The sequence below is a fragment of the Anoplopoma fimbria genome, chromosome 19, assembly GCF_027596085.1.
Source record: "Anoplopoma fimbria isolate UVic2021 breed Golden Eagle Sablefish chromosome 19, Afim_UVic_2022, whole genome shotgun sequence".
Classification (NCBI taxonomy): Eukaryota; Metazoa; Chordata; class Actinopteri; order Perciformes; family Anoplopomatidae; genus Anoplopoma; species Anoplopoma fimbria.
In genome coordinates, this window is record NC_072467.1 from 1,241,879 (window position 1) to 1,254,986 (window position 13,108).

Here is a 13,108-nt window from a genome sequence, read left to right on the forward strand (position 1 = left end):
CATGTTTATTGCTGTTGATGCTGTGCAAAGAGGCTTACTCAACTCATTGTGATTTCTGTTTAGGAATGTGTTGGATTGCATTATATTTTATATTGTTGCTTCTCCCTACATGACTCAGACAAAACATTAGCCTCATTTTTATTTGTTGCACAAACTCTCGACTCTAAACTATCTTTTAAAAAATGACCATTTGAAATGACACACAAGCAAACAGACATGTTTTCAGTCTGATATAGTTTCCCACCAAAAAAATAACCTATTTAAAGATTCTTAAAATGGCATTTAGGCCAACTCCTTTTTGAAAAATAATGAATGTAAAAAACAGCCTTCTAGAGTCAACAACTACTATCACTCTGCAGTGAGGGTCAAATTATTATTCCAGGACTTTTATACATTCTACAGTCTATACATTCTCTTTTTTGTGTCACTCAGTGTGTAAACTATCTGCTTGCTATCTGAGAACTAGGCCAGGCCAGTGTTCACATCTGGCTCAGTCCAGCACTTGCCGCCTGTTGAGAGCCATGACAGATGGAAAAGGAGTGTATGTCTCAAACACTTCAATCTTTGAATGCACAGCCAGTTGTCTTCCCAAAATAGAGAGCACCCAACGGCCTTATATGTGCAGGCCTCCAGCATGTGCCTGAGGAGGCATCATGTATCTGGGCCACACAATACAGGCTGCAGGCGCATTGTTGCTGCTTACCAGCAGGCCGGTCTGCGCCACAGGGACGAGGCCTCTCTTTCTGTCTTAGGACGGCTTCAACATGCAGCTGACAGAGCTCAACCGTGAGTGTCTCCTCCACCTTTTCTCCTTCCTAGACAAGGACAGCCGGAGGAGTTTGTCCCTTACCTGTCTTCAGCTGCGAGAGGTATTCCTGGACCCCTGCCTCTGGACTCTGCTTCAGTTCAGCTCCCCGTGTCAGCTGAAGAGGGACAACTTTGTGCTGGGGTCTTCATTGCGTTACTTGACGGTTTGCTGGTACTCCAGCAGGGTCCTGCAAGTGTGCAACATTGAGGACTGGTTGAAGAGCTCGTTTCAGAGGGACATCTGCAGTAAACACGAGGGCCTGGTCAGCACTTTCATGGCCCATGTCTGCCGCATGTGAGTGTTTGTGTGGTTCTCCCCTCCTGCTTTGTCGTGTGTTATGTTATGAAATAGACCAACAAAACAACACTAGTACCTTACAGTTATGTAATCTCATCTAAAGCACCGGCCTTTTGGCTTGTGAAACCTTAAACAAAATAATGTATACTTACTACCAGTAATGTACTACCAGTTAACAGTTATTTACCTGTATTCGAAAAACTTTTGAAGTCTCCCAGAAGTAAAATTATCTCATAATTCACCAAAAAAGGAAAACATTTTCTGCTTCTACTCTTTTATCAGCTCTCTTGTGACCCCTCAGATTTATACTGTGTCTCGGCCCCTAAGTTTAAGTATATTTACTCAAGTAGTGTACTTAAGTACAAAATACAGGTACTTTTAATTAACTTGAGTATTTCCTTTTTATAAAACTTTATACCTCGACTCCATTACATCTCAGAAAATATTATATTTTTTACTTCGCTACATTTGTCTGACTATTCAGATTAAAACCATTTACCTCCGACCTTGAATTGAAGGATTAAGTGTTCCTTTAGGGGTTAAAAACAATTATTCTACTTCTTCAGGTAAATAGAGTATATTGGATTAGCTGGAAAATGTATCATTACAAAGCTGGGAATAGGGCTGTTTTTCTGAGTTCATGAAAAGTTTACCTTGTCCAGACAGAAGAGTCCAGTGAGTTCAGTGAGCTGATTTAACAACACATCTTTAATCAGAATTTATAGTGTCTTTTAACCTTATCCTGTTACTTTGTCCACCAATGTAGCTGCTTTTCACAAACTTTTGTCTTCAATTTATTTTTATATTGTGTAAGATGTGTTTTGAGGATGATCACATGAATTCCAAGTTTTTCATAGTCATTCACCACACCACAGGGAACAACAATGTTTTATAAGAGGCACATGGTATACTGAAACTGCCATGTTTAGCTGTAGGCAGCAGGGAAGAAAATCATTAGAAACAGATGGAGTGTCTGGAGCTGGCTAGAGACACATCTGTGGGACATGAGTCTGATTCTATTAACTAACATAACTGTGGTCAAATATCAAATTATATGTATTAAATGATGTGACAGTTAGAGGTGATAGGTCACAGAAACCTATAGCTCTGTTGGCTTTTTCTACTTGTGTGCGTGGCTGGCTGCATGCAGGACTCAGCCTGGAGAGGCGTAATGAGGTCTCTGGATAATTTCTCCAAGTCAGCCAGTAATAACCGTTGATGTGAGGGAGTCTGGCCACCGCAGCTGGCCGGGACAAGAGGAGGGAAGTGGGGCTGGCTCACTGGCTCAGTGTATGACCCTGTGAGGATTTCCTGTATTGTGAAATTTGAGACGCAAGACACGAGAGCTGTGAGACAAGTCAAAAGTAGAACCACCTACTTTGTCTGGGGGCTGTATCTCAACGCCCTTAAGGCACACTCATTGCATACTGATAAACCCTCCCAAATTGTCTAAGGGAGGAGAGAGCAAGTGCACGTGACAAAGTGGGAGGGGACGCAGAGAAGCTGTGGGGGTGATAAAGAGTGATTTGGCCGCAGAACCTCCCAGTCAGCTGCAGACTGGAGGTTTACGCAGGCAGGTGGAGCCTACAATTGGCTCTTTGTTGCTGTCAGAGGAATGAACATGTGCATCTGTCTCTGCCTGGCTCTTCCTCGATGAGACTCCACGCAAACTCTGACGCCAAGCTCATGGCTGTGTTTTTTTTTATCTTAATGGAAAATAACTATAAAACACAGCATGTCTTTGGGCCTCTTTATAGTGTGGTTTACTGTATGAAGCTCCAATATGGCCAGATGACTACATTCAATCTCTTTTTATTCGATTATGTTGAGGTCGCAGTTATAAAACAAGAGTTATACAACATAAATTAACATGCTCAACATTCCAGTGTGGGTGACACAGCCAAGCTTTGGCATGGATAAATAGTTCTGAGTAGTTTCACCCCAAAATGTCATGTACACCATTTAAATAAAGTAATGCCTAATATGTCTTAAAACAAGTGCACGTCCTGGGCTACTATTTAAGTTCTAAGTTAGGACTTCTGCTTATGTACAGTTTCAGCTGCTGCTTGAAAAATGCACAACTGACTTTAGTAAGTTTAGCGTGTTTGCTACAAACCCTTCCACTTGAGAGACCAAAGGCAGCTGAATGAATGTATGTCTGCAGTTCCTTTTAGAGTCCATAGATAGATAGGATTATGTAACAAAGGTTGATTAATGTTTTATTCCTGTCATGTTTACACCAACTGTAGTCATTAGAGACCGCTGAATCTCTAAATACCGCTGGCTTTTAGCTGTTTTGTTCCACCGCCCCACCCTTTAATTTTTATTTTTTTACTGTTTAAAGTCAATACCGTGCAGTCACATGCGCTGATAAAGCCCAACATCGACCGTATGTAGCAATGCAACGGGGCACGTGGATTGACTGTGCTACCCCATGTTCAGAGGTTACTGGGGCAGCACCCTCAGCTCTTGCAGGCAACTGGAATATGTTTGGCTCACATGTGGTAGAGTGGTAAGATTATGTAAGTCTTTATGTAATCTGCAACAGTGAACGTGAATGACATCCCAGATCCGTTGCCACTGGAGTGTTTGTCTGCAAGCTCTGTGCTCTCGGCCTGCCAGTAGGTTGCAGTTCATTCCTGACAGTGGTTGGAAACATGCAGTAAACATGCAATTCAAAGCAACAATTCACCTTCATTTTTACAAGTTATTCCTGTAAAATTGAGCATGAGAAAATGGATTTTTGTCAAGCTATAATTCGTCATCAACATCCTGTTATTGTTCTCCATACTCCATTTATTCACAAAAGCTTTTTACAGGACGGAAACACATGCTCAGTAGGACAGCGTGTAAAGAAAAGGTAGCTTGGTCTAGGTATTAAACTGCTCTATTGTTAAACAGACTGTGCTGTGCTGCCTCACAAAGTCGTTTAGATCGTATTTACACTTGGCTCAGATCAGGCCCTGAATCTCTATGTTCTCCTCTTTTATCTGATTCTATTCAAGAGAAAGTTGCCTACTTAAGACTTACTGAAGACTTAACAAACTAATCCCTCCCCACTATACAATATGTCCTGCCGTGATAAGTAAAATTGACATAGAACAGTTGATGTACTGGTTATACTACATCATGTTTGTGCTAACCTGTCACTGATTTATGATGTAACTGACAGCTGTCTGTGCTACAGGTGTCCCAACCTGCTCCGGCTAACCCTGTCTGGCTGTGGACACATCACTGACCAGGATGTGATCTCCGTGCTGCAGAGCTGCAGGAAGCTGCGCCGCCTCCACCTGGAGAACTGCGTCCGCATCACCGACTGCAGCCTGCAGGGTGTGGTGGCTCACGGAGACAGTCTGGAGGAGGTCAAGGTGGACTTCTGCAGGAACATCACTCAGGCCGGCCTGCAGGCTGTCGGAGACATGAGGCCGGGCATCCAGCTGAGTGCCGAGAAGAGCGCTGATATGATCCCAGACAGCAAGCCTGAGGAGAGGGTGCCACTCAGGAGGACACTGCAGAAAGTCCTGCTGTTCTCCTGATGGAAATGCTGGACAACAAGGGAGAGCATTACTGTATCTTTGGACTCTTTAAGACTTGACTATGATGCCTTTTTTTGATTGGTATCTGTATTTAATAGATGTGTTTTTGCACCCTTTTTATAACTTTTATACAACACATGTTGAACATGAGTCCTCCTTACAAATACATGGACTTTTTAGGCTGTCTCAATTCCATGTTAAACTAACCAGGGAGAATTTCAGACACACTCACAATAATGCTTAAATAGATTTCCTTACATTTCCTACATTGAAATTATGAACTTTTATGATTCCAGTCTAAAAGGAATAGTTTGTCACTTTTGTGAAAAAGGGCTTATTCACTTTATTGCTGAGAGGTGATGAGACGACCAATACCACTATCACGTCTATAAGTTAAATATGAAGCTTCAGCCTGGCTAGCTGTTTCCCACTGTTTCAGTCTCTATGCTATAAGCTATGCTAACCGGCTGATGGCCCCAGCTACATATTGACTGTTGAGTGAAAGAGTGGTATCGATCGTCTCATCTAACCCTAAACAAGAAAGCGAATAGGCCTATTTCTCAAAATGCTAAACTCTTCCTTTAATAGCATTTCATAGTTTGATTAAAATAATACACACATACCTGCGCCAGATAAGTTATGCACACCTACAGAGTACAAAAAGTGTGCTCGCTTGGTTATGATAAGACATGACAGAGCTGGGAGGAAAGGTTGTCTGAGGGCAAAGTGGCTCTGTGCATGTGATTGGAATCATGTTATATAAGATTATGAGATATATGAAAGTAGGTTGATTTGGGGAGTGTGTCTGCCTATAAATGCAATGAGACACATTAGGCAGGCTGCTGATGCAGGGTGCTCCCTGTCCTATGGGTGCGTTTCTGAAGAATGACCATAGATTTTCACACAGGGTCATTTAAAGGAGCAGTGTGTAGGATTTAGTGGCATCTAGTGGTGAGGTTGAAGATAGCATCTAACTTAATACCCCTCTTCTCACCCCTCCCTTAGCAAGCATGTTGGGAACTATATTGGCATTCAGGTAACATAAAAATGCACAAGGATCTTGCTAGAGACAATGTTTGGTTTATTCGTTCTGGGCAACTCTAGAAACATGATTTTTTTCAATTACACCAGGACATGCGATCAGATACTGTGTTTTTTTAATTGACTTAATGTATGTGTTGTTGTTTTTTAAGCAGTGTGTTTTTGTATTTTCTGACCTATTAAATGTGAACCAATTTCCATTGCTCTGTGATGGACAGTGAATTTTTTTTTCTGAATGTGTATCTAAATTTTGATAATGATCATGTTAATAAGATTTGTTACAATACAAAGGTTCATGTAATTCCCCAATGCTGTTTAGTTGCAGCTTAAAATAACTGAAGAAAATACTTATTTGGGGCTGTAATTCCAAAACGAACTGATATATTTTATCGGGATTCTACGAAGGGCCACTTCTGAGGCAACAATGACCCCTGAGCAGGTGTATATTGATCTATTATTGCAGAATTGTAGCACCGGTTATTGTGAAGTGTATTTTTTTAAGTACAGGCCCTTTCTCACAGCATCATCATGCAAAATGTTCCAAATTGCAATCAGTAACAATATAATATTTCTGTGTTCTATTGCCAGTTGTTCTGATTCGTGATATGGAATCAAACAATATGAACAGTTTGTCCATTGATGGTCCAAAGTCCATTGATAGTCCATTTCCTGGCCCTCCCAAATCCGTAAAGAGTTTGGGTGCTTGGTTACATGAAACAGAGTGAGCTGAGAAATGTGGTTAGAGTGGTTTCAGCTGCAGGATCAATTTCAATAATTCCATTGGGCTTTTAAGTCATTATCCTTGTCTAATGACTTAAAAGCCCAATGGAATTATTGAGATTACATTCAAGAGTTGTTTTTATTTTCCAGTGAAATCGAACATTTGCCTATTGAGTTGACAAGAGTCAGAACACATTTGAATTAGATAGAATATGTATGCAATTTCTCCTCATGATAGCTCTGTAGACATTTGGTAACTCTTTAATGTAACACACACTGGTAAAAAAATAAAACCCTCAAGGCTGGATAACGATAGTATAGCATGTGCTGTTTTTATATACAAAGAAAGCCCCAGTCCAACTATATAAATATAACTCAGCTGTTGCACAGAGGGACAGAGGCTCACTGTTTGGGGTTGGACAACAAACTCTATATTATTTACTAAATAGAAATATATAGGCGTTAAGATTTACGAGTTCCAGGTGGGGAGACACCTGAGGCACATCGGGCTGCACACAGGACTCAACTCCAGACGTGTTAAAACACAGCTGTATCCAAACATAACTCCTCTACTTGTTTTTCCTCTAGGGGCAAGTTTTTTAATGATAAGATGATGATCTTGAAAGACCGGTTGCCCAGATGCATGTCCGTAATAGCCTCATCAATACTGAAACAAGTAATATGACTCCTTATTTATGCAGCTCCTTCAGTTAAAATTAATTGTGAATGAAGTAGTTGGTCAGTTTTATATATTTATTTGGGTCCAATACTTTTTAATCTCTATGAACTACTACCACGTGCCTACAACGCACTCTTCTGTGTTGACATTTTAAATAGAAACTATCTTTTCAGCCTGGCTTCACATAAGACTTGTGTTGTCTTAGTTTAATGTCTTAATCATTTGTTTTCATGCTATTTATCCCATGTGATTATTCTGTAGTGACATTCGATTGTTGTAATCTTTAGTCTTGCAAAGTTGTCTTTTGTCTGGGCTGTTTTAATCTTGCTCTGTGAGGCACTTGGGGCTACATGATTGTATGAAAGGTACAAATTAAGTTGAGTATTTCATTATCCTATGCCATGGTTGATATTACTGTATTTTGCTGTACAAAGGATAGTTCATGCAAGACAAGGTTTAATATGAATTCTCTATGATCAAATACGGACGCACACATGTGTATCTGTGAAGGCGCCCAAACTTGTTTAAACCAGGTCTTGCCTGAGGTGAACAGACTGAGTTTAGAGTTTGGAGCTAACTATGGCTTCATACAGACCGCACTTTGCAATTATACCCTTGCTTTATAAGAACAGTCTGCTAGACGGTTCATGTTTTAAAAGTACTTTAGTGGTATATTGTGCCAAAAGTTTTCTGGTTGAAGCCAGATGAAACATTTTATCTTTATGACCTGCTTCATTAGACATTAGAGAGAAAAAACACAGACTTGTTTGAGTTGCCTGGGGAGTTTTTCAGTTGCAGCAATGTAAGATGTGATATTGCCGTTTTTTACCTTTTCATTTTCTATTATATAACAATACCACTGAGAGGAAAAATATTTAAATCCGTTGTAATAATTCAGACAAATAACCTAACCCACCCAACAGGTTTAAGTCTCTGAAAGAGTGGTGGAAGAGGTAGGCTATCTAGATCTTTTACTCAAGAAAATGTAATAAAAACAAAATATATCGGCGGCTGTGGCGTAGCGGAGAGCAAGGTAGTTCTCCAATCAGAGGATCGGTGGTTCGATACCCGGCTTCGGCAGTCGATGTGTCCTTGGGCAAGACACTTAACCCCAAGTTGCTCCTGAAGGCCATCGGTGTGGACTGGATGATGAATGTTAGTTAGAGTCTGATGGTGGCACCTTGATGGTAGCCTGTCATCAGTGTGTGAATGGGTGAATGATATGTAACATACTACTGACTGTAAGTCGCTTTGGATAAAAGTGTCTGCTAAATGACTGTAATGTAATATATCTTTATATTATTGGATCATTATCCCCATGCAGTAATATATGAGCAGCATTTTATGTTGCAGCTGGTTGAGGTTTTTTGTTTATGTTTAGGTAGTATATTCTGTAAAAAGAATGCATCTTATTTGAAAATCTCATAAATGTTTTGTCCATAAAGTCTTAATATACAAAGTAACTTTGGTAAAATAACAAGAATTGCCTGTGAAATGGAGGGAAGAAGAAGTATAAAGTAGAATAAAATGAAGGAGCTCATGTAAGGTAGAAGTACCTCAAAATTGCACATTAGTACAGTACTTAAGTAAATGTACTCACCCCTGTACTTCATGGGAGACATCTCATAATACAATAAATGCTCAGCTTCAGATTACCCTCTGACTAAAGACGAAGGAGCTCTGCACACTAGTCTGGGCCCTCATGTGGCTGGACACATCTGAACTAAATGCACAACAAGACTTTAATTCTGTTTCCCTGACAGAGAATTGGGTAAAAGGCGAATTTTAACTGATTGATTAAATTTGTAACGTTTGTTCCATTAGAATAACAAATTTCATTACAAAATGTCAGCCAGTGGAAACTCTCTATAACTCTCTAATCATTTTAATTAGCTGCTCTGCTCTCAACAAGTGGCCTCACGTGGAGAGATGAGAGGCTATGATGTTAGTCATAATCCTGCTTATTGCATTTAGTGAATCCCCCCCCCAAAAAAAGCAGGGGTACCTTTAAATAATTAATTTATAAGTAATTTACAAGTATAATTTATATATTTGTATTTTAAACTGTATACTGCTTAACCATTTTCATGGCAGGTGACAGTATAGCTTATCATATTTTTTGTATTTATCTAAAGCCATTTAAAAAGTTGCATTACCCACAATGCAACTCGACTCGTTTGTAGATTCTGGTCCCTGGTGTGTTATGCTAATAGCGGCTAATGCAGTTAGCCTGGAGATGAGGAGTGGACTGCAGAGCTTTGGGGAGCTTACTTGTTTTAAATTCCACATTTCAAGGTTGTTAAATTGTAGTTTTGAGCCCTACACAACAGATTTTATTCAATTTTTTCCACATGCAATTGCACACCCAAAGACATGTAAACTTAAACCAAAAACACCATTAATGAATGTGCGTTTCCCCATGATTTAACATTATGCATTGGACCACAATAACTAACTCTAACTTTGAGAAGCATTCTGCTGCAGCTTCACAATAATATGAAACACCGTCCAGCCTGATTTACCTCTGTATGTTCCTGCTAAGAAAATCAGGTTTTATTAACCTTATATTAAACCTTTTCAACCTGCCTCTGGGGTTGATATAGTCAAGACAAACAAAGCCAACGTTGCTATTACCTGATGGAAAGTGTCCTCAAAACGCAGATTTATCTGAGCTTTTGAAACTAGAAAGCTAAAGCATATTTTAGGCCCTTTAAGGAAGCTGCACTTGTTGGCTGGTTATCAATTAATGTGTATCAAGTTACATAGCACAACTTTTAAGTGATGGTAAACATTTTAATTGGCTGGATTTAAATATTGTGGCTTTATCCTCTAAGGAAACGTGAAGAGAGAGTTCACGTTATTGTGGTGAAAAAAAAGGTACATTATAGCTGACATTCTGCCAATAGCAAAGCGGATTACCCATATAATATGAAGATGATTTCAGGCAAAGAATCCAGCATGTTATCTTAAGGATTCATGCTGCGAGGAGGCCTTTGTGGAGCTAGCATCGCAGGCCTTTTCCCCTGTGGGACATATGAGCCGATAAAGACAGGATGCTGCCTGCAATAGAGGGAGGGGGACCGAGGCAGTGGGAAGGGGGTTGCTATTTGAGCCCTGAAAGCTGAAATCAGCAGTTTCCTGACAGCCCTATAAGGTCAGCCATGCGGCATTTCCAGTATACACCCATGGAGGGGAGGAGGGAGGAGGGGGTGTAGAGGCTTCAGCAGAAGGGAAAAGGAAAGAGGGAGGGTTTGTGATATTTGGTTTTTGGAGTACTTTGTTTGTGAGTGCTTGTTGAGGGCCTGCAGAGGCTCAACTGATCTCCATCACTACAGATGATGACTGTGATCAGAGCCTCAGTGTGACTTCAGATGCTGAGTCAGGTGGTTGAAACAACTAATCAGTGACTGTGCTACTTTTTATAACCCAAAGCTTTAGCTCGTAAAAGTCTGAGTCAGGGTATCGGCTGTAACCTAAAACTCTACAATATACTAGGTGAGTAATGTAGTTTAGACAGTGGAGGGATGTTTGTTAACTCCTTTTAAATGATACATGGTGTGAATAGGTTGTACATTATTCAGTTTCTACCTCTATTATCATATATTCATATAGGCGATGAGGTCATTTACATCTTGAGCAGATCAGATTCCTAAGTTTTCCTGTATGTCTTTTCTGTAACACTATAGTGATATTTGTCAGTGATGGAATGTAACTAAGTGCATTAACTTATTTATTTAGAGGAACTTATTCTTCGCTTCAGTATTTCCTTTTCTGCTACCTTCTACTTTTTTACATTTCAGAGGGAAATATTGTACATTTAACTCCACCACATTTATCTATTAGCTCTAGGTCCTTTCCAGATAAAGATTTTGCACATAAACATTCATACTTTTACTTGGAGTAAGATTTTGATTCCAGAACTTTGAATTGTAATTAAGCATTTGTACCTTGTGTTTCTACTCTTACTTGAGTTAAAGAGCTAAATACTTTCACCAACCAGATCCCATTTAAAAAAGGAGTTATTTAAAAATATATATATATATATATATCACAGTGTAGATGCAGCTGCATTTCTATTTATCAGATGTTTGGATTTGCCCACATGAACATGGAATGTAGATCAATCTTATCTGGATAACAGACGCACGAAGTGACGAATGTAAACAAACTCCAATCAGAGTTTGATGACAAAAACTGCCCCTCATGTCTCGTTTAAATGACATTTGGATGATAAGCTTGGTGCATCTGTGTATTCATCGCCTGTACGTGCTCTGGCAGGTGTGAGTCTGTTCTTCGGGTCATTGCTGCAGATGGAGAGAGCATTTTTATAATGTAGCAGAGCCCCTTTGAAGCCCCTCTCTTGTCCTAGGGTAGTCTAATTTATTCTCCTTGTTTCCTGCTTGAGTAACTCAAAGGCTTTCTGGAGCCTCAGTTGTAAATTATTGAGAGAGCTGTAGTCTTTTTTAGTTATATGTAGACATATAATCCTAGGTTTGGTGAAATCCAAGATGCTGTTTTTATTTTAATATTGACAGTAGGAATAATTAAATAAAAATCAATTTTGTGAGGCAACACAGAACTGATTCCTCAGTGAGAGTGAGAGTTAAGATATGTCTACTTCTCTGCACACAGATACTGATATTGTGTAAAATGAAATGAGATGGGTCGTGCAGCAGAGAAGGAGCTAAAGTAAAGAGGGATGAAAAAAAAAACCACATGATCCGCATCACAGACGGAGGTTTGACTCAGTCGTTGATCGTCTCTCACCTCCCACTTTCCTACGCTGTTAAACTGCATCAAGATTGTGAGCTTTACTGAATTTACACTCATTACATTCAATGCAGATATTGAATGCCGGCATTGTGCAGCCTCAGTTTCCACATGTCATTTTAGTGCTGCTCCCTTCCTATCACCCAGAAGCATCATGTAACATCTCTGACGAACAAGGGAGGCCTAAAGCAATCTGATCGCCACACTAACACTAATGACATCCAGAGATAAATGACCGCTTTCGCTTTCCCATTGACAGAGCTAGTTTGTCTCTCAATTTATTAAGCTACAGATTAAAAAAAGCCACAGGTTAATGGGAATTTTTTTACAAAATGTGATCCGAGTTAAAAACAGCCGACTACATTTCTTATCAATATGTATTTATGCAAACATTTCTCTTTCTCCCTTGATACTTTTGATCTTACAATTCCAAATTTGATTTCCCTGTGGTTCTCAGCTAACTTGTTTTGGCCTGAGGCACATGTGAAATAGGAGGCAATAGCACACAGAAGTGGGGCTACTGCTCCCCTGTGAGCCAGAGGATGGGTCTATTTGTGGACCTATTTCTGTTTCCGTCTGTCAGAGCATCCACAAAGGCTGCCTCACGCCGGCCAGAGAGCATGGGAGGGAGTAACGGGAGCACTAAAGGGGGAGACAGGGAAGACACTGACGATGCTTCTTGGCTGAGCTTCAGGCAAGGACAGAATCAAACGCAGTGCAGGATGTGAAGGAACACACGCGGCTGATATCGCACACCGTGTGCTGTTTTGCTTGTCCCCCATGTGGCCTGGTAATTAGACAGGCATTATGCGGGCCCTCTGTGTCTGCTGTCGATCACAGCCCCTACAGAGAGGCTGCACACTTGGACCGGGATTCTTATCCAACCGGTCGCACTCTGCAGGGGATGTAGGAGGACAGCCAGCCTCCTCTGACGTTAGCATGGATGGAGGACAGAGCAGCAGATGACATGTGCAGATAGGAGTGGGAGGCTGAATGAAGCACGATCGTGAGTCACAGCATGTGCACATGAGCGCGCTACTTATAATGACAGGCTTTCAACCGGAGTTCACTCTTTAGTTTTCAGCGCTCAAATTTCAGAGGATGGGAAGGATAAGAAACACAGAGAGACAAAATGGGTTTCCAACCTGATGTATACAGCAGCATCAGACTAATCTGCCACTTAAGTTCACTGTTTCTAATATTTTCTATTAGCTGTCAACATTGAACATGTGTGCTCACTGTCTTGTGGCAAAGGTC

The 13,108-nt window shown here is 40.4% G+C and overlaps 1 protein-coding gene across 1 annotated transcript; it reads left to right on the top strand.

Annotated features, from left to right (window-relative positions):
* Window positions 1-653: 653 nt before the first annotated feature.
* Window positions 654-4,659, top strand: fbxl22 (F-box and leucine-rich repeat protein 22). Its single transcript, XM_054620797.1, is given in 2 exon segments — window positions 654-1,102; window positions 4,293-4,659. Coding segments are annotated over 2 exon segments (798 nt in total). The 3' UTR covers window positions 4,642-4,659.
* Window positions 4,660-13,108: the final 8,449 nt, after the last annotated feature.